General features: G+C 47.6%; 1 protein-coding gene across 2 annotated transcripts in view; it reads right to left on the reverse strand.

Annotated features, from left to right (window-relative positions):
- The window catches only part of ASB18 (ankyrin repeat and SOCS box containing 18), a 71,691-nt gene extending 57,058 nt beyond the window's left edge, over positions 1–14,633 (reverse strand). Inside the window, exon 1 of one of the 2 annotated variants that reach the window (XM_070786936.1) lies at positions 14,358–14,633. In XM_070786936.1, coding sequence (XP_070643037.1) covers positions 14,358–14,562 — 205 coding nt within the window. In that variant the 5' untranslated portion in view covers positions 14,563–14,633. The remainder of the gene's footprint in view (positions 1–14,357) is intronic. The other variant, XM_070786935.1, reaches the window with a different exon arrangement.
- Positions 14,634–22,931: the final 8,298 nt, after the last annotated feature.

Raw genomic sequence — 22,931 nt, forward strand, 5'->3', positions numbered from 1 at the left:
CCTCAGATCAAGTGCATCTATTAATAATGACTTAAATCGTCTGTACTGATTCCACATTATTAAGAAACCTCATTCCCATCATGTGGAAGAATACAACAGGGTGGGGGTGGGGGTGGGGACACCTTGCTAACTTATGTCCGAAGAGCACAACCCAGCTTGGGGCAGATCCTGCCAAGACACACCACGAATGCTGTCTCATCCAAAGGTCAAGAGCTGCTCTCATCCAGAGTCCAGGAGGGCTCTTCTGGATGCTCAGAAGCGAAGGTGCCCTTGAGCACTGCCATCCACGGTGGCCGAGGGGGGATGGAGTAGCCTGGTCCTTGGCAGGCACAACCACGGGTAAACAGCCCTGGAAGGACATTTACAGACTCTGGGGAACCGTGCAGGAGAGCAGCCCACTGAAGCTCTCCCCGATAAAGGTGATGGCGTCTCTTTACAACTGTCATGGGGATTTAATTACATGATAAAATTGCAGCTCCTGCCTCTTGAGACAAATTGCCTGTTCAGACTGATTGTTTTTTATGAATCTCACACAGGGAGCAAAATGCTTCTCTCCTGAAGTTGGCTTGGTCTGATGGTTATACCTCATCATCCTTTACCTCCCTCCTGGAAATGAGAAGCTTACTGATCCTGCAGTTGAGGAGGGGGGTGTGCCTGGTGGTCTCTTGGTTGTTTTGCAACTCTGCACAGAGCAAAGCCAGCCCAGTGATGTCTGATGGATTGAATGTTCATTGACCTTATTTTTCTGTTTGCAAAAAAAAAAAAAAGAGAGAGAGAGAGAAAGAACTTTGAATTTCCAACAGAAAAATAAAAGGCATAATAAGGAATAGAAATGACGGCTAAACATGTACACAACATCCAATTTTACCAATGTGAAATGCAAGTTAGAAAAAGAGATCTTTTTCATCTATCCAGTTGTGAAAGGTTTTTTAATTTTTCTGAAATTTTTGGCTGTGCCGGGTCTTCGTTGCGGCACATGGGCCTTCTCTAGTTGTGGCCCAAAGGGGCTCCTTTAGTTGTGGAGTCAGGCTTCTTGTTTCGGAGAGCTCACTGCAGAGCACGCTGGCCCAGTAGTTGCGGTTCGTGGGCTTAGTTGCTTTGCGGTGTGTGATCTTAGTTCCCCAGCTAGAGATCGAACCTGAGTCCCCTGCATTGGAAGGTGGATTCTTAATCACCGGCCCACCAGGAAAGTCTCCTGAATGGTTTTTTTTAGAAATCAAGTTTTGGAAGAGTTTAGTGAAACTGCTATTTCAGAGTTTGCAGGTGGAAGGGTGAATTTCTACACCATTTGGAAATATTCTATATTGAGTGTACATGTACGGGGCATTTTTCAGGTACCAGAGGCCTACAGAGATTCAGAGTAGAAATCCTTGCTTTTAAGGAGGGTTACACTTAGCAAGAGAGAGAAAGACTAGACAGCCGTTAGCTGGCAAGTGGAGTGAGACCACTGATGGATAGGGGTCCAGGTGTGAAGATGAGAACGGATCAGGGAAGTTATGAGAATGCCAGGAAGTAGGGGTGGGACAGGCTTTTACTGAAGGTGGCATCTGAGCAAAGCACAGAGGGAATTGAAGGAGAAGATGACTTATGATCCCTGAGGGTGTCTGTTTCCCTCTCTTGGCCTGTGCTGCAGGACCTGGTCCTGTTATCCTGGGCTGAACGAGAGGCAAGCATCCTTGGCCTCGAAGCTGTGTTGCTGGGGCCCAAGGTGCAGTCTGGAGGGTGGGCGCTTAGGTGACCAGGCAGGCAGAGCAGAGACCTGGGAGAAAGTGAGCCACTGGCAGCAGGTCTGGGGATCAGAGTTGAGGGCTTAGACCTTGGTGGACACAGAGGTGAGCTGCCCAGATGCTGCTGTTTGGGAGGACTTGTTTCCCCACTGTGAGCTCCTTCTGGGGAGAGAGCCACCTCCTTCTAGAAGGGACGGCCCCCAGTGGGGCGGATCTAGAGACCGAGGGAGCCAGGAGACTGGTGCTACCCTGGTGACTTCATGTGGGGAAACCATGACATGGGTCAGCTCTAACGCTCCCCTGGGGTCTGGCTGAGATGTGGGGGGGGCCTGGGTCGCAGGTCAACCTCCCCTCTGCCCATCCTGCCCTCTCCCCTCCCCCTCGCAGATGTGGATGCCCAGCAAACACCCTGCAAGGCCACAGCACCTGACTGTGAACTGGGCCACCTGGAAGGATGGGTGGGCGTGTGGTCAGAGCAGGTGAAGATGGGGAGCAGAGACGGCCTGTCCCAAGGCCAGGAGGGGTGAGAGGGGTTGGGGGTGTCACTGAGGCTGGTGCAGACCAGAATTTCTCAACCACCTCAGCTGAAGGACTAGGAATGTAAAAACTTTTAATTATTTTTAAACTTTTTGGCCATGTGGCATACAGGATCTTCCCTGACCAGAGATGCTCAAACTCCCACCCTGGACATTGGGAGCTCAGAATTTTAACCACTGGACCACCAGGGAAGTCCAAGGATTTTTTTTTTTTTTTTTTTTGGTCCCAATTTGTCATAGAGTGATTCTTTTTCAGAATACAATTAAAATTAATTAACAACAACAACAAAAAAACCCCAAATGGAGAAAAGGCAGAATTCCAAGTCCAGAATGTTAATTGTCAAGTTGCTGTAGATGTTTCTAAACGTTTACTGACAATTTTCACAGCAAACCCTTTATGGAGCACCCCCTACCTGCAGTGGGCTGTGAGTAGCACCTTTACTGACCAGTTACTAGAGTACAGGGTGGGTGAAGAGATGCTGGGAGAGATGGTGGGGTGGGTTAGTTCACAGCACATATTTTAAGTCCTCGGACACAGGCTATAAAATTGGGACTCTTCATTGTTGGACAGGGGTTGCTGGACCTTTTTTGTAATGTGTAAGATAATAATATTTTAGGTTTTGTGCCTCTTATGGTCTCTGTGGCAACTACTCAGCTCTGCCATTGTAGCATGAGAGCCACCACGGACAATATGTAAATAAATGGGCAGGGCCGTGTTCTAATAAAACTTTATTTATAAAAACAGGTAGCTGGCCCTCAGGCGACAGTTTGCATGCCTTTGCTGTATTCAGTAAGGAATGACTGCAGGCTTATAGGCAGGAGAGTCACATGCACCTCAAATAGGAAAGTTATTGCATCTCTTTCTCTGCATACCTTTTCTACCCTTCACCTCAGTGAAATGTGCTCTTAATTCTCATGGCAAATTTGACTCAACAACAGTCAGTGGAGCATCTGGGTACCAGGCACACACCTGTCTCTTTCTTTTATGTCTATCCTGCTTTGGGTTTGCTAAACTTCTTTGTTTAAAAAATTATTTATTCATTTTTGGCTGTGCTGGGTCTTCACTGCTGTATGGGCTTCTCTCTAGTTGTGGTAACTGGGGGCTACTCTTTGTTGCAGTGTGAGGGCTTCTCCTAAATCACTGCAGATGGTGACTTCAGCCATGAAATTCAAAGACATTTGCTCCTTGGAAGAAAAGTTATGACCAATCTAGACAGCATATTAAAAAGCAGAGACATTACTTTGCCAACAAAGGTCCATCTAGTCAAAGCTATGGTTTTTCCAGTGGTCATGTATGGATGTGAGAGTTGGACTGTAAAGAAAGCTGAGTGCTGAAGAATTGATGCTTTTGAACTGTGGTATTGGAGAAGACTCTTGAGAGTCCCTTGGACTGCAAGGAGCTCCAACCAGTCCATCCTCAAGGAGATCAGTCCTGGGTGTTCATTGGAAGGACTGACGTTGAAGCTGAAACTCTAATACTTTGGCCACCTGATGCGAAGAACTGACTTATTGGAAAAGACCCTGATGCTGGGAAAGATTGAGGTCAGGAGGAAAAGGGGACGACAGAGATGAGATGGCTGGATGGCATCACTGACTTGACGGACATGAGTTTGAGTGAACTCCAGGACGTGGTGATGGACAGGGAGGCCTGGCGTGCTGCAGTCCACGGGGTCACAAAGAGTTGGACACAAGTGATCAACTGAACTGGACTGAGCTGAGGGCTTCTCATTGCGGCAGCTCCCCTTGTTGCGGAGCACAGGCTCTAGGGCACGAGGGCTTCAGTAGCCACAACACGTGGACTCCGTGGTTGTGGTTCCCTGCTCGAGAGCACAGGCTCAGCAGCTGTGGCACACGGAGTTAGTTGCTCCATAGTGTGTGGGATCCTCCCAGGTCAGAGACGGAGCTTGTGTCTCTTGCATTGGCAGGCAGGGGTCTTTACCACTGAGCCGCCAGGGGAGCCCTTGCTAACCTTCTTGAGTCTGTAAATTTATATCTTTCATCCAACTTGGGAAAGGTTTGGCAATTATTTCTATAAATCCTTTTTCTGCTCCATTCTCTTTCTCTTCTCTTTCTTGGATTCTGCTCGAACGTGTCAGATCTGTGTTGTCCCACAGCCCCTGTTCATTTTATTTTCAATCGTTTTCCTTTCCGATCTTCAGACTGGATACTTTCTTTTAACCTGTTTTCAAATTCACTGACTCTTTCTTCTGTCATCTTGGATCTTCTGTTTGGCCCCTTATTGTTGAGAACGAGGCCACCCCTGGCTTCAAGGGAGGAGTGATGGTGTTCTTTCTCCAGCCGGAAACCTTGTGTTGCCACAGGGACTCTGTTGGTAAAGGAGGAGGGAAGTGGATGTCTGCAGCTGGTCTCAGGGCACCAGTCTCTCCACCTCTATCCTTCCTACCTATGCAAGAGTTAACTTTTTCCAGATTAGATGATCTCATTCCATTGCTGAATGGCTCCTCACTGCCTTTCCGAATACATGTAAACGCCTATGTCTAGAAATTGTGGCCTCGCACGATACAATCCCAGCTTGCTCACCCGGATAGTCCTCCTTCTCCTCTGACTTATGCTCCTTGTTTCCAGCCAGGCCCCACTTCCCTGCATGAGGTGGGCTGTGCGCTCCATGTTCCCTCTGTCTCCGGCCCTTCCTTTCCATCACAGCCCATCAGTGCACATTCATCTTTCAAGGGACAGCCCAACAGATTTTTACTGTCTTCCATATGTTGTTTTGTCTATTAATATTTATTACGCACCTACCCTGTGCCCAGATATGGCCTCTAGGACAAGCCCAGCCCCTGTTCAATGCCCAGCTGCTGGGCTTAGTATTTGGTACCAGGCTACAGGTAATGCATTTGCTATTTCCAATTGTTTCTCTGGAATATTTATCCTGAACAGGGTGTACCATTGCAGGAACCATTGCCCTCCTGGAAAGGCAGAAAGGACCTTCCCTCGTATCTTCCTTTCTTTTTGTTCTTTTGAACCCCTCCAGTGTGCTGGGGAACGATGCTAATAGAAGTGTGTCATCAGCATACATTATGTCTTTATTAGCCTGTTTCTCAATTTTGATTCTGAAAATATCCTGATTTAGTCTAATTGCAATTTCACCGTGTTCCACAGGCAGTGACGGTTCATACTGGGGGAAGCTGAGACGTGACCCTGCAGGATTTTTCTTCCTGCCCATATGCTTTGAAGCTGGACCATTAGCTCGAAGGCATACATCTCATCTCATCACAGTGATTCAACCTGCTTCTGGGAAAAAAAAGAGCTTAGGGTGTGTGTCTGGTGGAAAGCAAAGGAATATCTTCATTCTAGGTGGTGGGAGATATTTTTCTGAAGCTAAAGCAAGGGCTGCTGCTGGAACTATTTTATTCCTAAATAATTTAACTATATTCAAAGATAATCTGATGTTATTGTAGGAAAGTGTATTTCTAATAAATTCCACTTGATCTGGGTGAATCAATTCAGGCAGCGCATAATTGAGTCTGTTAGCAAGGACTTTAGCAAGAATTTTGCAATCAGCGTTAATTAAGAAGATGGGACAATAATTTGTGCATAATTCCGGATCTTTTCCTGGCTTGTGAATCAAAGTAATAAGAGCAATGCTCCGGCTGGTGGTGGGATAGTGTCATTAGGTGCTGATTTATAAGTACTTAGAAAGGTTTAATTTCATTTTGCTTCGAGCAGGGTCTCCCTGCCCCCACACACTCTGATCAGGGCTTCAGCCAAGACAGCAGAGCCCGTGTCTCCCCATCCTTCGCCGCCATCACTGACCTCCTGCTGCCCATTTTTGTTTTTGTTCTGCAGCTGAGACACCCCGCTCATTCACCCAGGTTTTTTTTTTTTTCTTAATATTATTATTATTTGTAGAGTATTTCTTAATACTATTTGAAAAGTGTTTCTTAATACTCTGAATTATTTGAAGCGATGGACTGCATGCTCTTGATGACGTGTCTGCATGCTTGTGTGTGATGTAAATTCTCAGAGCTGTCACAGCCTTCATGGGGACGTTTTCCATGGATCTTCCAGCTACATGTCTTGGGGTGGGTCTGTGTCAAGAGCCCTCGACTGTAAGTCAGGGAACATACCTGGTTTGTGTGCTGCTCCTAATTGACTGTTGCCCAGTAAGGGGATACACGAGAACCCTGGTGTCCTGGTCTGTAAATGCAGCCATAGGGCAATTATAGGCATGACGGGGTAGCGGGAAGAGCTCTGGGTTTCCCCCTCCTGCAGCTGTGGGACCTGAGATGTGGAACTCAACCTCTCTGAGCCTCGTTTTTCTCTGCTGGGGAAGTGGGAGTCCTTGGAAAACACAGACCAACTAGAGTCCTCACTGCACGTGATTCCTCTGTCATTGTCTCCACTTGGGGCTCGTTATAGCACAGACAGGCTCTGGTCTGCAGACTTGTTCTCCTAACGATCAGAACAAGGCCATCTCTGGGCAAGGCTGCTGCTCTTTGGTGAGTCAAGCTGATAAACTCACTTCTCACCAGGAGACACCTTCCCTGCCCATCTGACCTGGAGCTGACGGTTCCAATGAAAGTGGGGCCTGTTCTACACACCCATGAAGGCAACAGGGTTTTCATCCATCTCCAAAAACACTACATGTTGGTCTTGGAGCTCCAGTTCGTCCCATTTGGAAGCACCCTGAGAGATGACCCCGCTAATCCCATTTTTTTTTTCTTTTTCTTTTTGGCTATACTGTGCGGTTTGTGGGATTAATTCCTTGACCAGAAATTGAATCCTGGGCCTCAGCAGTGAAATCGCTGAGTCCTAACCACTGGACTGCATGGGAATTCTCAACAGTCCAATAGTTTCAAATGAGGAAATTAGGATTCAGATAGAAGAACAGACCATACAGGTTAAGGACCACACATATAGTGGGAGCGCCAGGCTTGAACCCAGGTCACGTCGTTGCTAGTCTCTTGTCGTGTCTATTACACTGTCGATGCCCACGCACTTGCCATTCGTTCAAATGTGAGTCCTCCAAGGCGGGAGTTGTGCTTATTTAACTTACATTCAACTGCTGAGCTTTCTGTGGGGGACCTTCCCCTCCATGCAGAAGGAGATGGGTGTAGCCCTGACCGCAAGGCATGCTAAACATCGCGCTGACGGAGTGAGCAGTCGAATTCCACGGCAGACTCCACTGGCCCTTGTCCATCCCACATTCACCGCACTCATTCTGCACCTATATGTGCGGCGGCACGAGCTCTCTTAATAAAAACCCAATTAGTATTTCTTTAACTTGCCTCCAGATGCTTAAATACCATTACCCCAAACACAACATAATGCCTCTAGTTTTTCTATTTCAATCAAGAATTCAAGTAGCATCTTGACTTGTATATAATATATCAGCAGCAAAATCATGGAATGCTGACATCCTTAATAATAGCAATTAGTAATCAGTTGTTTCTTAAGTAGTTTGATTACGCCAGTTACCAAATTGTACAGTTGATGCATTTGGGGGGCAAGCAGGGTCTCTCCACCCCTCCCCCGCCATCCTTTCTCCCTTGCTGTGTTCCCTCAAGTCAGTGAGCTGATAGGTGTTCCAAAGAGGTGAGGTCGAATAATTCCACTGTTGCTAATACTGAACAGCACAGACTTGGCTTTAGCAGAAAGTAGAATCAAATATTTCTTTGCTGAAAGACTCACTCCAATCATGTCTGTGAAAACACAGACTGTGTCCACCTGGGTAAATGTTAGCAAAGGAGTTTGGCCTGCCCATGCAGGCAGGCCACCCAGAGTTTGAGCCTTTCTATAGGCTTCCTGGTGGCTCAGAGGTTAAAGCGTCTGCCTGCAATGTGGGAGACCTGGGTTTGATCCCTGGGTCGGGAAGATCCCCTGGAGAAGGAAATGGCAACCCACTCCAGTATTCTTGCCTGGAGAATCCCATGAATGGAGGAGCCTGGTGGGCTACAGTCCATGGGGTCGCAAAGAGTCGGACACGACTGAGCGACTTCACTTTCACTTTCATAGGTTTCCCAGATAGCTTAGTGGTAAAGAATCCGCCTGCCAGTGCAGAAGCTGTAGGAGACGCAAGTTCGATCCTTGGGTCAGGAAGATCCCCTGGAGAAGGAAATGGCAACCCACTCCAGTATTCTTGCCCGGAGAATCCCATGGACAGAGGAGCCTGGCGGGCTACAGTCCACGGGGTCTCAAAGAGTTGGACACGCCTGAATGACTGAGCACACACACAGGGCTAAGGCCTTCTGCCAGGCTCTGGATACCAGGCAAAGGTCTTGATCTTAAGGAGGTCATATTTGAGAATGAAACACTCAGTGGGTTTAAAGATGAGCTCCGCAAGGTTTTGTGTTTCAGTAACAGATGGAGACTGAGAGCTTTGCGCTCTTGTGGCCGGGGGAGGTGGGTCTGTGTGTTGGGTGGGCAGGGTGGGCTTTCTGGAGAAGTGGACTTCTACAGGATCTAGAAGAAGGGGAGGTCTAGGTGAGCCTGGGTTTTGTCCTGGTGGAGATGTTTTTATTGGGAGGGGGTAGGTGGGAAAGATGAGGGAGCAGATTGTGGATGAACTGGAGCTCAGGCTTGTTCCCCTCATCACACACACACACACACACACAGAGCCCAGCTCCAGGACAGCCTCCTTGGTTCCTCATAGCAGGCCAATCTGGGTCTGACTGGGGTTGAATGCCCACTAGAGACCTCCATGCACTTCCCAGCACCCTACGGGGCATCCCAGGGACATCTTTGCAGGACAGCAGGTGGCTTCCCAAGGGCACAGGTGAGTTGCATCTTTAAGGGAAAACCTGACTGAGGACCCCTCTTCTGCCCCATGGCCAGGCAGGGCAGGTACGTTCGGCACTTGGCCCTGTTATCTGCCGAGGCTGAATTCTGAAGTTCCTTTGCCCTCTGCCCTCTGTAAGGGGCCCCATGTACACCTGAAGGGTTGTCCAGAACACGTCATTCCCACCATTTTCCCAGCTGGTTCCTCTTTTCCCTATGCTTTTACTGGGATGCTGACATGGATCTGTAGAAATAAATAATAATTATTTTTTTCTGCTCTATTTTGCAAGAGTAATGAGCTCACACACGAGCATGGGGATATCACTGAGCAAAACATGGTCCCTGGATATTTATGTTGACAAGCAGAAAGAACGGCTACTTATCTTACTGCTGCAAATTATCGTCCTGTAAACAGTACTCGGAGTTCTTTCAACCAGGGCTGTCCTTGGGATGGACAATTGAGCCTCTGCTTTCCCTGAAACGCCTTTCAGCCTGATCTTTGGCCCTGTGTCTCCTGGTCTGGGGGCATCTTCAGAGCCCGCCCCTTGCTGGGTCCTTGCCCGTCTTCTCACTCATCATCCCTTCATCTTCACCTTCCTCCTTGGGAGAACTGAAATTCTTTCCTGTATCCATTCCCAAAGCGTGCGGCATTTCAAGGTGTTGCCCCAAGTTCTGACCACTCACCACACATTCTAAAGCCCCCACGTGTACGTCTTAATGCAGACGGCTCTTGTTCCTCTGAGGTGTGTTGCCCGAGGACTCACAATCACCCCTCTCCCAGGAAAGAGCCTGTTTACTCCCACACTCAGGAAACAGGCAGCCTCATTCCATTTTAGATGGAGACAGTGAGATTTGGGGATCATGGCTTGAGAGAAGCATGGGGCTGGACGGGGTCTCAACAGTGATCCAAGCCATACTTCCTAAAGAGTGTCCGCAAACCTCCAATCCCTCCCCTACCCCTGCCGACTCCCATCCCCACCCCCTGCCGGTGGTGAAGCCACGCAAGCTTTTACCCTGCCCTCCAGCATCAGCGTGGGTCTCCAGGGACCACATCCCAGGTGCGCTCCTCCATGGAGTTTTGCTCAGGGGCCTCTGCTCGGGAAGCGCTAATCAAACCTCACGCACTAGTTACAAGTAAAGGCACTGACTCAGAGAGGGAACGTGACTTCTCTGAGGCCACACAGCTCATTGGTGGCCGAACCCAAGTTTCCTACTGGAGCCTTTCACTCCAGGGCTCCTTGAGGCGCCTGAAAGGCTACCTGTGATGACCGGCTGGGCTCTGCACTCCTGGGGGGCCATCCTATGTGTAATTCTTGTTTCTAGTCTCCCCTTGTTCTCCTAGGCTCACAGCAAAAGCTCAAACCTCGTCACAATCCCAGATCCCTCTGATTTCTGTCTGGCTTGGTGTCCCTGTCCTCTGCTCCCCCCTAACTTCCCAGCGTTTCTCAATGTTGTCACTTATCTCTGTCAGCCACTCATCTAGCCCACTGCCTGGATTTAGACCCTGCCATCTCTTCCCTGGGCACCCGCCTTCCATCACCTCCTAACTAGATCTTGTTTCCTGACCTGTCACGTTTCCTTCAAACCCCACTCTCACACGTCAGCTGGAGCGGCAGCTGCCTCGTGCATCTCCACCCCCGGTTCAAGCCCAGCCTGCTTCCCCTGCAATAAAATCATGGGTAACAAGATGTGCCCTGAGGCCACGCACTTAATCATTCAGTTACCAGCATCCTGAACCAAAAACAGCCCGGAACAAGCCCAGGTCCTGACAGCGTGGCAGCAGCACTGACCTGTCCCTGCCCTTTTGATTTGTGCCGTTGGGCGGGGAGAAGTATATATGGATGTGATTTAGAACCTAAAGGCTCATCGTGGGATGGAACAGGACCCCCTCAACACAGAGTTCATTGGTTTTAAGTGCGCAGTAAAAAGGTGGGGACAATAAAAATGGCGCAGGAAATCAGCAATGTGAAAATAAATGATATTTTACTTTTTGTTGGAGAGGCTAGATTTTTATCTTGGATTAATAAAAACATGTTATTAATACTGAGAGATTTAGCTATTTAAAATAGTACGATGTTACCTGTAATTTATATTAATATGTAGCACTGACCATGTGTCCTATTGTGAAAACAGTTATGCTATTTAATAAATGAATCAAAGGAACAGACTGGACTTCCCTGATGGTCTAGTGGTTACAAATCTGCCTGCCAACACAGGGGACACAGGTTCGATCCCTGGTCAGGGGAGATTCCAAGGGAATGACAAGAGGCCAAGGGGCAAAGAAGCCCGCCCACCGCAACTGCTGAGCCCGCGCTCCAGAGCCGTCCAGAGCAACTCCTGAAGCCAGAGTCCGAGAGCCCGCCTTGTACAACCACAGGAGCCGCCGCGGCGAGAAGCCTGTGTGCCGAAGCTGGAGAAACCCAGCAGTCAGCAATGAAGACCCAGCGCACCCCAGAATGGTGAATAAAGAAAGAACAAATCAAGGTTGCTGTTGGGCTTCCCTGGTAACGCAGATGGCAAAAAGAGTCTGCCTGTAAGGCAGGAGAACCGGGTTTGATCCTTGAGTTGGGAAGATCCCCTGGAGAAGGGAATGGCTACCCACTGCAGTGTTATTGCCTGGAGAATTCTATGGACAGAGGAGCCTGGTGGGGTCCATGGGGTCGCAAGGAGTTGGACACGACTGAGCGACTCACACACACACACACACACACACACACACACAGAGCTGTTGTTAAAGAATAAGCAATGATATTTTAACTCGGGGACTTCAAATATACAAAGCCCTAACCCACTGGGACAGGTTTGTGAAAGAAGAGCGTGTACTCGCTCCAGCCAGAATCCCGGCAGAAAGCAGGTGGCGGGGATCCAGGGTATCCAGTAGGCACGCAGGGCTCAGGGAAGTGATGGGGTCTCCGGAGGCATCGGGAGAGCCCCACTCCCTGTGTCTCAAGGGGCAAGCAGGGAGGTAAGAGCTGACACCCTACAGCTGAGCCTTCAGCCCAACATTGAAGCCAGATCACAGGGGCCGTCTGGCAGGGACGGGTCCCTGGAGCAAATACTCTGCCCTCCCCGCTCCTCGAAGTGCCTGGCCTTAGCTGCACCCAGAGAGCGCGGGGCCAGGAGGACGCGATTCACCAAGTCACCCCAGGAGCAGGCAGTGGGCAGGCTGGCTCGGGAGGGCAAATACAGAACCTAGAGCTCAGCACTCCTGGGGGAGGTGCAGGGGAGGAGTTGAGTCCCCTCCGTGCCCCCGTACAGGCTCCTGGGTTGATACCTGTACTGTGTGTGTTCTCAGTGAGGACCCGGCCCATCCAGGCAAAGCTAGGTCTGAACAGAGGCGGGGTGCTCTCTGGGCACATGGTTGCTGGGCCCTCACCCTGACTGGGGCCCAGATATCAGAAACACCAAGGAAAAGAAGCAGCAGGAGCTGGTTTCTCTCTAAAGCCTTCTGCAGGTTGCTCACACCCCCAGTGAAAGGGTACACGGAGGTGGTGGAGGGGTGAGGAGGGCTAGGGGAGGGAGGAGCAGAGGGATAACCACTCCCTCGGAAGTGCCAGGCTCTGATCTTGCCCTTCATCACATTACATCTCCACTCGCCAGGACCAAGGGCCCAAGCGTGTTCCCTTTTGGTGACCTGCCTACATGAGTGAGCACATGTTTGTGTTTGTGTGTGAAGGTACATGTGTGTGCGATGGTACACATGTGTGTGTACTCACACATGTATGTTGGGAAAGAATCTGCCTTGCGTGGGGAGGGGAGTCATGCATATCCCTTAGGAGTCAAGATAGGCTTGCGGAGGGCACATTTGACGAGCTGGGAAGCAGCCTGGTACAATTAAAAGTTAATCTCAGGTCAGGGAAAATATTTTCAGCAAGTGTGACAATGGTATTATATCTGTGTTATGTGAAGCAGACCTACAAGATGTCAAAAAAGATAGAAAGACATGAGGAGATATTGCTCAAGGACCTGACTAGACAAGTCACATGTGAACAGATCTGCAAAGAAAACCCAAATCCTGTGGCTAAGACTTGGTCCTGAGCAGTAAAGAGAGGGCGGGTGAGCAGGCATTAGAGAAGGGCCAGGGCACGCTGACTAAATTGGAGATTTAAATGTGAGTATTAATCACCCATAATGTTCAGGGTGGGACGTGACACACACACTCACTGACAGAATAGAAATCCTTTCAGAGAACAATTTGGAAAATTTATTCTTGTCCCAGGAATACTGCTCCTAAGGATTTATCCTAAGGACACAACCCTGAATAAGAAAAAAAAGCATATGAATGCTAATAAAGACACTAATTACAGTATTATTGATAGTAGTAAAAATGTAAATGCACAGTCCCTTCTTGTAGGAATTTGGTTTAAGTATTTCGTGGTTAATCACCTCAATAGGTGATTGAAATTAAGAAGACCAGGTAGCAACATGGAAAACACTTTAGGTATATTAACTCAACAGAGCAAAGCACAAAATTATATCTCCCCCATGACTGTAAGTCGAGGAAACTCACACATGCAAACAGGCTAGCTCGGAAAAAGAGTGGAGAAATGAAAGGAGACACTGTGCTGGGATGCGGATGCCATAGTTTAATTTTTCTCTTTTTAAATTTTTGGTATTGCTTTAATTACTGCCTGTGTAACACACAGATATATACTGTGTGTGTGTGCATATGTATAAGGACTTCCCTGGTGGCTCAGGTGTTAATGAATTTGTCTGCAATGTGAGAGACCGGGGTTTGAACCCTGGGTTGGGAAGACCCGCTGGAGAAGGGAATGGCAACTGGCTCCAGTATTCTTGCCTAGAGAATTCCACGGACAGAGGAGCCTGGTGGGCTGCAGTCCTTGGGGTTGAAAAGAGTTGGACACTACTGAGTGGCTAACACACACACATAAGTATACATAGCATATATCAATATACATATTATATACATATGTATACTTATGGTGTGCACATATACTACACACTACATGTATATCTCTCTATATGTATACTATATGTATTTACATACATGGCACCTATGTATATTATGTATTCCCTAAGATGCTACGGAGAAACTTGAAGGAACTTTTTGGCCAGTGTAGTATATGTATATGAATACTGTGTATATACGTAGTAAATATGTGTATAATACTATGACATACAGATATATACTATGATACATACTGCATATACACACAGGTATATGCTATGTACATATACGTATACACAATATAGGCAGCACGTATGTATGCTTATAAATAATAATCGCAGAGCTGGGCATGTATCATTCTCCTCTTTCAACCATCTGCCCTCCACACTCAACAGCCCACCCCTCGCGTGTGCACGGTGGGGAACCCAGCAGGTACGTGGCGGTTACCTACGAGCACCCCGGGGGGCAGCTGGGCGGAGGGGTCCTTCATCCAGTCGTCATTGGCCAGTTCTATCACGGCGTCCACGTGCCGAACGTCAGCGCAGATCAAGTCCTTCAGTCTCGCCTCATCCCTGCCTTCCAGGGCTGCCTTTAATTTCTTTACGAAATCGGAGTTGACCGGGTAATCGGGAAGGCGATCAGAGACCGACATTGTGCTGTCGCCTGTGTGTTAACCAAATCGCTCTTCTCAGCTGAGTCCAGAGTCAGCAGCTGTGTGGACAGGGCTGTGGGGAAGCCTATAAATAGAGGAAACGTGGTCAGTTACAGCCCCGGGGACTGGCCACCTGCCAGCAGCCCTCCCCACTCCCTTCCTCACAGAGACGGGAATTAATCTCCAAGGCCTCCGTTAGGATCCTAGAGAGGGGGCCAGTAAACGCGTCTGTGAGTGGGAGAAGCAAAGAGCACAGGGTTGTAAAAAGTCAGGCTGTCCTTGGCACTGCTGACCAACGTCTTCTTTTGTCAAAGTGAGACTCTGTCCTGAATGTTTAAGATCCTTTTCCCCAAGATTGGGCTTGCAAATCTCTGTGCTGTTGAAAGGAACGTTTTGTAACGTTCTATTAATATACCACTGTACTCCTTCACTTCATCTAAAAAGAGTCTGGTTGACTACAAGTTGGACCTGACTTGAAACCCAGGAGAATGCAGGAACATCTTTGGTTTCTAAATTCAGAGATGGACTGGCCGGTCCCGAGAAGACAAGATCGTCACGTAAGTGAACACAGACAAGCATCCTAAGTGTGAGCGGCAGCCTCTGTACTTCTTAAGGATGCGAACCTCAGCGTAAAGCATCCAATTCCACGCCCGATGGACGTGCAAGGCGCTGGTGCTGGTTTCTGCGCATTCCTTGGGGGTAGGCGGCTTTCCCCCCATAACCTCTGTCTCTAGTGGTCCTGCATCTCCTCCATCTGGGTCCAGTGGCAGCTGGGTGCTCTGACAACTTGAGGGGCCCAGGCTGGGCCATTTAGCTTAAAAGTTAGTTTTTGGATACATTAAAAATTGAAATAGATAACACTGTGCAAGTTCGAGGTGTAGGTCACGTTGATTTGATGCATTTATGTATTGTGACATGGTTGTCATCGCAGTGTTAGCTGACACCACTATCATGTTACAGAATTGCAAGCTTTTGTCTTCTCTTGTGGTATGGATACTTCAGTTTTTGAGTCTCTTAGACAGGTTGACATTGTCTTCAACAGCACTGTTGTCTATCGTCACCTTCCCGTGCGCTGGATCTCCAGGACTTACTTATCCAGTGGTTGCAAGTTTGTGCCCTTCCGTGCTGTTTCTTCTCTGCCCTCACCTAGTTGTTTTTTTTTCTATATTTAAAATTTAAACAATTAATCATAGTTTTTCAATTGAAGCGTAGTTGGTTTATAATGTGGTGGTAGATTCTGGTGCACACAGAGTGATTCAGTTATACACATATTGGTGTTGTGATCAGTCGTGTCCAACTCTGTGCTGACCCCATGGGCTGCAGCCCGCCGGGCTCCTCTGTCCGTGGGATTCTCCAGGCAAGAATACTGGAGTGGGTTGCCATTTCCTCCTCCAGGGGATCTTCCTGACCCAGGGATTGAACCCACATCTCCTGTGTCTCCTGCATTGGCAGGCGGGTTCTTTACCACTGCGCCGCCTGGGAAGCCCATACATAAAATTTTGCAGAAAAATCTGAACGAATTTTTTGCCAACCCAATATGTCTGTATGTATTCATATGGCTTTTATAGAGTCCCCTTCAACTTGTGTCTCAGTCTTGCCACCTCTTCCTTTCCTCACTGTCTCCCCATGTGATGGTTAATCTTATGTGTGAACCTGCCTGGGCCATGCTACCCCAGATACTTGGTCAAACATATTCTGGATGTTCCTGTGAGGTTTTTTGACGAGATTAATGCTTAAGTTGGCAGACTTTGAGTAAAGCAGAAGACCCTTCATAATCTGAGTGGGCTTCATCCAATCAGTCGCAGACCTTCAAAGAATAAACACTGATGCCCCCAAGCAAGAAGGTATTCTGCTATCAGATAGAGTTTGGACTAGACCTGCAGCTCCTCCTGGGTCTCCAGCCTGCTGACCTGCACTTCAGGGTTTGGACTCACTGGTTGCTACAGTTATGTGCATTGATTTCTTAAAAAATAAATCATATGTGTCTTTATTTTAAGACTATACACACACACACCCCCCCATCCTCTTGGTTCTGTTTCTCTGGAGAACCTTGAATAAAACACCCTTCTCCTCTCAGCTTCTCTGCGTGACTTTGCAGCTTCTGTTCCGTACGCTGATGCTTTTCCCTAACACGTCTACATCTGCATTTGATGTAGACAATTGCCAGACTTCTTGTCTTTATTCCTTAAGGGCTCTTCATGTGTTTTCTGTGACTTGCAGCTGAAAGTCCAGCCCTGGACTTCCTGCCTAATATTTGTTCTCCTTCCTCCTACTTAACAGAGCCTGGGTTTTCTTTGTTGCAACAATGTGCCTGGCCCCTGGTGATGAATTATGTTGATCTTAGTCAGCAATATCTGCCCTCGTCTCCTTTGCTAGTTACCAGACTTTTTAGCCTCCCTTGTAACACAGTTGTGGCCAGTGAGAGCAGGCATGATCTGCTTTGGTGCATCTGGGAAGTTTTTTGCCTTCTTGATTGAAAGGGGAGGTAGTGGCTGCCACTTCTTTCATTTCTCTTTCTTCTCTCCTTGAACATGGACATGATGTGTGGAGCTATGGCAGCCATATTACAGCCATGAGGGGACAGACATGAGATGAAGTCTCAACATACTCAGGTAGGTGGAACAGAAAGAGGGAGTGGGACAGATGGTCCCTTGATGACATTTCTGAACCTTTGTCCCAGCTTCAGGCTGCCAATTGCCAGACTTCTTGTCTTTATTCCTTAAGGACTCGTCATGTGTCTTCTGTGACTTGCAGCTGAAAGTATTCCTGGTTGATGTAGGTAGTGTGTTCACTCTGCCTTTAAAATCATGAACACATCCTGGTTTTGGTTTAAAGAGATGCAGCAGACACACGACAAAGAATGTGAGTCGACTCTCTAAGCCTTCCATTCTTCTGTAATTGAACTCTGGCTTTCTATGAGAAAATCTCGCTGAATGTTAAAAGGAAAACAGCTGACCCCAGCCTCCTCGAGTAGAGGAACAGTAGCATCACGGGTTAGGGTCATCAGAGAAGCCAGCCAGGACCACTTGAGGGGCTGCTGATGGACCCTGATGGAGACATTGCTGAAATCTCTGGCAATGGGGCTCTGCCTAGAAAGGAGAAATGAGCTCTGGGAATCTGTATGCAGACATCTGACTAACTTGCAGAGTCTGTGGTTGGCCTCTGGTTCTTTCTCCAACCAAAGAATGATGGGTTTTGAAAGAGATTTTAACTCTGAGTTTCCAAACACAAATGCCTTGTAGCGAGCATCAGATGCCTTACATTTGCAAAGAAATTTAACACCAGCTCATTTGTGTCAACACAAAGAGACAAAGTGTAGTGATCACAGGAAATTGATCGGAATTTGGGTAAGTTGACTTAAAGAAATAAAATGAGGATTATTAGAGATTGCTATCAAACTTCAAATCAGAAAGGAGGTAAAGATGAAGCACTTGTTAGGCAGATAATAAGATGACAAAGCCTCAAAATATGGCACTCACTGATCTTAATTATCAAGCTATCTGCTGGGTGTTTAATCAGTAGCACATATACTATGCTAATTATTCTGGCTAATTTTGTTATAATGTAATTCTTTATTAACCCTGCTATGTATAAATTAGGAATTGAAATGTAACTAACACAAATTATATTTAAGGCAACATGAATTTCCTTATTTCATTGTGAAATCTTCTGATTTCTGTTTCTTTGTCTTTCCTTTTTTTGATTTGTTCATGGGATCCCCAACTGCCCCCCATGCCTCAGTCCCCTACAAGTTGAGCCATCATTTGAGGAGGAAGGGACCAGGTACCAATATTTCTCCTTGAACTTCTTGGAAATCTTGTATTTGACTTTCTCCTTCACCAACTGTCCTTGAAAGGTACGGAATATATTTAAGCAATCAATGGTAGAGAGATCCTGGCTTTCTCTGGATCAGATAAAGGTCGCTTCATTGTTCCACTTGGAGGTTTAAATAATCATCAGAGGGTACCATGATTCATGATCTTTCCCAGTATCAAGAAAAGACCCTGATGCTGGGAAAGATTGAAGGCTGGAGGAGAAGGGGATGACAGAGGATGAGATGGTTGGATGGCATCACCATCTCAATGGACATGAGTTTGAGCAAAGTCCAGGAGATGATGAAGGACAGGAAAGCCTGGTGTGCTGCAGTCCATGGGGTTGCAAAGAGTCTAACATGACTGAGGAACTGAACAACCATGATTCATGGGTTTCAGTGATATATTGTATGTGACTTACATCGAGTTATGTGTACAAGTCTGGTTAAATGAAGACTAATAACACAGATCCTCATAGAAGAACATAAACGCTACCTAAAATTTTTTGCATCACGCAGTTTGCATCTGATGAGCTCGGTATAACTGTGCAGAGAGATGAATAGCATGCCTTTGAGACCACCAGCCTTGGAGTTTTTCTCTATCAATACTCCTGGTCTTGAACAGCAAGACATTGTGTAGCAAGACAACAATGCCTGATGAATAAATGGAAACAGTGTGGGTCTAATTTAGTCTCAGCCCCGCTTCGGAGGAGAATCAATAAGTTGGTTGCCAGCAGAGGGTCATGGTTTGGAAAAATGGTCAGTCACATATATGCAAACCCCATTGTGGCCTCAGGTCAGGAACAAGCGCCAGGCATATCCAGGTTAACTCAAGGTGACCGTGGCATAATTCCGCTGTGAAATGGGTCCACTTCTGAGACTGAGTGCTCCTTTGAGCTTGAAAGGCCCTTGTTAAACTCTTAGGTCCTGGAGAACTCCTTCCACACGCAGGTTCCCTGAAGGTCAGCCCTCGAGTGCTCTCAACTCAAATCTCACTGTCTAACCCAGTGGACTCACCAGCCTGGGGCTGACCTGGACCGTAAAGAAGGCTGAGTGCTAAAGAATTGATGCTTTCAAACTGTGGTGCTGGAGGAGACTCTTGAGAGTTCCTTGGACTGCAAGGAGATCAAACCAGTCGATCCTAAAGGAAATCAACCCTCAGTATTCTTTGGAAGGACTGATGCTGAAGCTGAAACTCCAATACTTTGACTGCCTGATGCAAAGAGACAACTCACCTGAAAAGACCCCGATGCTGGGAAAAATTGAGGGCAGAAGGAGAAGGGGACAGCGGCAGAAGATGAGATGGTTAGATAGCATCACTGACTCAATGAACATGAGTTTGAGCAAACTCTGGGAGATAGTGAAGGACAGAGGAGCCTGGTGTGCTGCAGTCCACGGGGTTGCAAGCAACTGGACACAACTTAGTGTTGAACAATAGCAACAAAATATCTATACCTATTCTTTTCCATTCTAAGTTATTACAAGATGTTGAATATAGTTCCCTATGCTATAGAGTAGGTCCTTGTTTATCTATTTTATGTATGGTATATTTGTTTATTCCAAATTCCTAATTTATTCCCCCCATCAATAAACACTTTTTGACCTCTCATATATGCCAGGCATTTCTTGATATGCTGAGAATATAGTATACTATATACTGTGAAGTGAAGGTCACTCAGTCATGTCCGACTCTTGTATAATCCGTGTCTGTTTGGTCCATGGAATTCTCCAGGCCAGAGTACTGGAGTGGGTAGCCTTTCCCTCCTCCAGGAAATCTTCCCGACCCAGGGATTGAACCCAGGTCTCCTGCATTGCAGGCAGATTCTTTACCATCTGAGCCTCTCCCCCAAACTCAGTTCCAGATAGTTCCTCTGATGAGTTCTACCTTTTTAAGAAATAGTTAATTTCTATTTCTATTGACACAACTAGTTAATAGAATCAAACCCAGGTCTCCCACATTGTAGGCAGATTCTTTACCAGCTGAGTCACAAGGGAAGCCCAAGAATACAGGAGTGGGTAGCCTATCCCTTCTCCAGTGGATCTTCCTGACCCAGGAATTGAACCAGGTCTCCTGCATTGCAGGCGGATTCTTTACCAACTGAGCTCTCAGGGAAGCCCACTAAGTACTGTAGTATGTGGTATAGAATATGCTATATACTGTAGTATGTGGTATATAATATACCCACTATATACTGCAGTATATAATATACTATATACTGTGGTATACGGTATAGAATGTACTAAAAACTGTAGTGTAGTATATAATATACTATATACTGTGTACTTCTTATACAGTTCTGTTGTATGCCAGGCAGTCTTCTAAAGATGCTACATATGTGAACACCTCTTCTCTCAACCATCCTGCGAGGCAGGAGCTCTCATCATCACGGAGTAGTAAGCGGCAGAGCTAAGATGCAAATGCATCTTTGGGATGTGCTCTTTATTTTTTGACTTTGATACAATCCATAGAATTTACTCAGAGTTCACCATGCTTTTCAGAACTGTGTGGCCGTTCTTTGCATTCAGACCCCCCACTGTGCCCAAATCTGCCCTCTCTGAGTTTATTCCTCTTCCTTCTTTTCTATTTTGCTCTTTCTTTTGAGATGCGGTCTTGTGAAAAAAGATGGGGAAGGGATGGGAGGGAAGTAAAGAGGACCAAGGACTGAGGCAGGGACTGGGAACATTAAAAGGACTTAGTGAGCAAAGGCCCAGGAGTGGCTGTGACGTAGGTAGGAACTGGATAAAGAAAGAACGGCAAGTGCTTTGAAATAATCTCGAGTGGCTAGAGGGTGTTCTCCTGATCAAGAGACACCTTGCTGAGCCAAGACCACCAGGGTCATGGCTTTCCAAGAGTGATCCAGCTAATTGTGGGTGTCACTGATGTCGGTTGGGGAGACAGGGCATCACCTATTGAGCCACAATATTGTAAGGTGGAAAGTTTGACTTCTGAGGGTTAAAAGGCAAAATCAATCTGATAGGGACTTCCTTGGTGGCCCAGGGGTTAAAAATCCGCCTTGCAATGCAAAGGTGGCAGGTTCAGTTCCTGGTCAGGAACTGAGACCCCACACGCCACAACTGCTGAACCCGAGTGCCCTGGAGCCCGTGAGCCGCATCTGGAGAGTCCATGCACCACAGTGAAAGATCCTGCAGGATGCGGTGGAGATCCTGAGTTCTGCAACTGAAGAACTGACGTGGCCAAAAAGAAATAAATAGCAAATCAACCTGATGGAGCAAAGCAGTCTGTGTACCGCTGGTCTGACCTTGACCAATTCAAGGATGCAGAGGCAAAGTTTGTAATCTGCTTTCAGGTGTGAAGCCCTCCCATCTTAGATAGTCTCGGAAATAAAGAAAGGGGAGAAAAGGGCAGAAGATGTGTATTCGGTTGAAGTTAAGGGCGAAGTGCCTCGCTATGACAAAAGTGTTGAGGAATCTCTGTGAGAAACAGGACAGGCAAGACTGAGATAGGGTGGGCCAGCTCACCATAGGTGTGAGTGGGAGAGGAGCCCTGGGATGGGTGTGGGGTGGGTCTTGCCTCTTCTGCAGGTTGGGGAAGGGCCCCAAGCCCCTCCGGGTGCCCCAAGAACATCAGCATCTTAGTTACATTCTGCTCCTGAAGACCTTCCAGTTTCAGTCATGCATGTTTCAGAAGGGAGCATCGCACCAGCCATTCCAGAGGGTTATATGCTAAAAGCGGCTTCCCTGGCAGCTCAGGTGGTAAAGGCTGTGCCGGCAATGCAGGAGACCGAAGTTCAAGCCCTGGATCAGGACGATCTCCTGAAGGAGGGCATGGTTACCCACTCCAGTATTCTTGCCTGGAGAATCCCATGGACAGAGGAGCCTGGTGGGCTGCAGTCCAAGGGGTTGCAAAGGGCTGGACATGACTGAAGCGACTTAGCACACACGCAGTTCTCTAGTCTGGGTCTGAAAATCTTTGACCTCAGGGACACACACGGTCCATGATCTACCCAACTGTAGTGGGCAACTTGGGCGATGGCCCTGCTGACCCATCTCAGATCTCTGCATGCCGCATCATCCCCTCCCCTCGAGTGTGGACTCGGGGACCTGGTCCTAACTGGCACGGCACAGCAAAGGAGATGGCTTCACTTTGGAGGTTAGGTCACAGAGGGACCGCAGCTTCTGTTCTGGATGGTCTTTCTCTCCCTCTCAAACTGCTGGTGCTGGAGGAAGCCAGCTTCCGTGTGTTGAGGCAGCATCGTGGAGGGTCCCAGGTGAGTGAACTTGAAAGCGGATATTCTGAGGCTGCCAATTGTCACTGAGGGGGCCTGGCCCTGGAGTCATCAGCCTAGTTGGATCTTGACATGACAACAACCTCATGAAGAGCTTTGAGCTGAGCCTCCTCCAATGAGTCATGCCTGGATTCCTGATCCACAGAAACTGAAAAATCATAAGTGCTTGTTGCTTTATGCGGTTAGGTTTTGGGGGTAATTTTCTATGAAATAATACATAATTATTCCTCCACCTGAACCACTGTTTTTAGAAAGCTATGAATCTCATTCTTCCCTCTCTCCTTCCCCACCCAAGGATAAACCAACATGAA

This window comes from Bos indicus, chromosome 3 (genome assembly GCF_029378745.1).
Source record: "Bos indicus isolate NIAB-ARS_2022 breed Sahiwal x Tharparkar chromosome 3, NIAB-ARS_B.indTharparkar_mat_pri_1.0, whole genome shotgun sequence".
NCBI lineage: Eukaryota > Metazoa > Chordata > Mammalia > Artiodactyla > Bovidae > Bos > Bos indicus.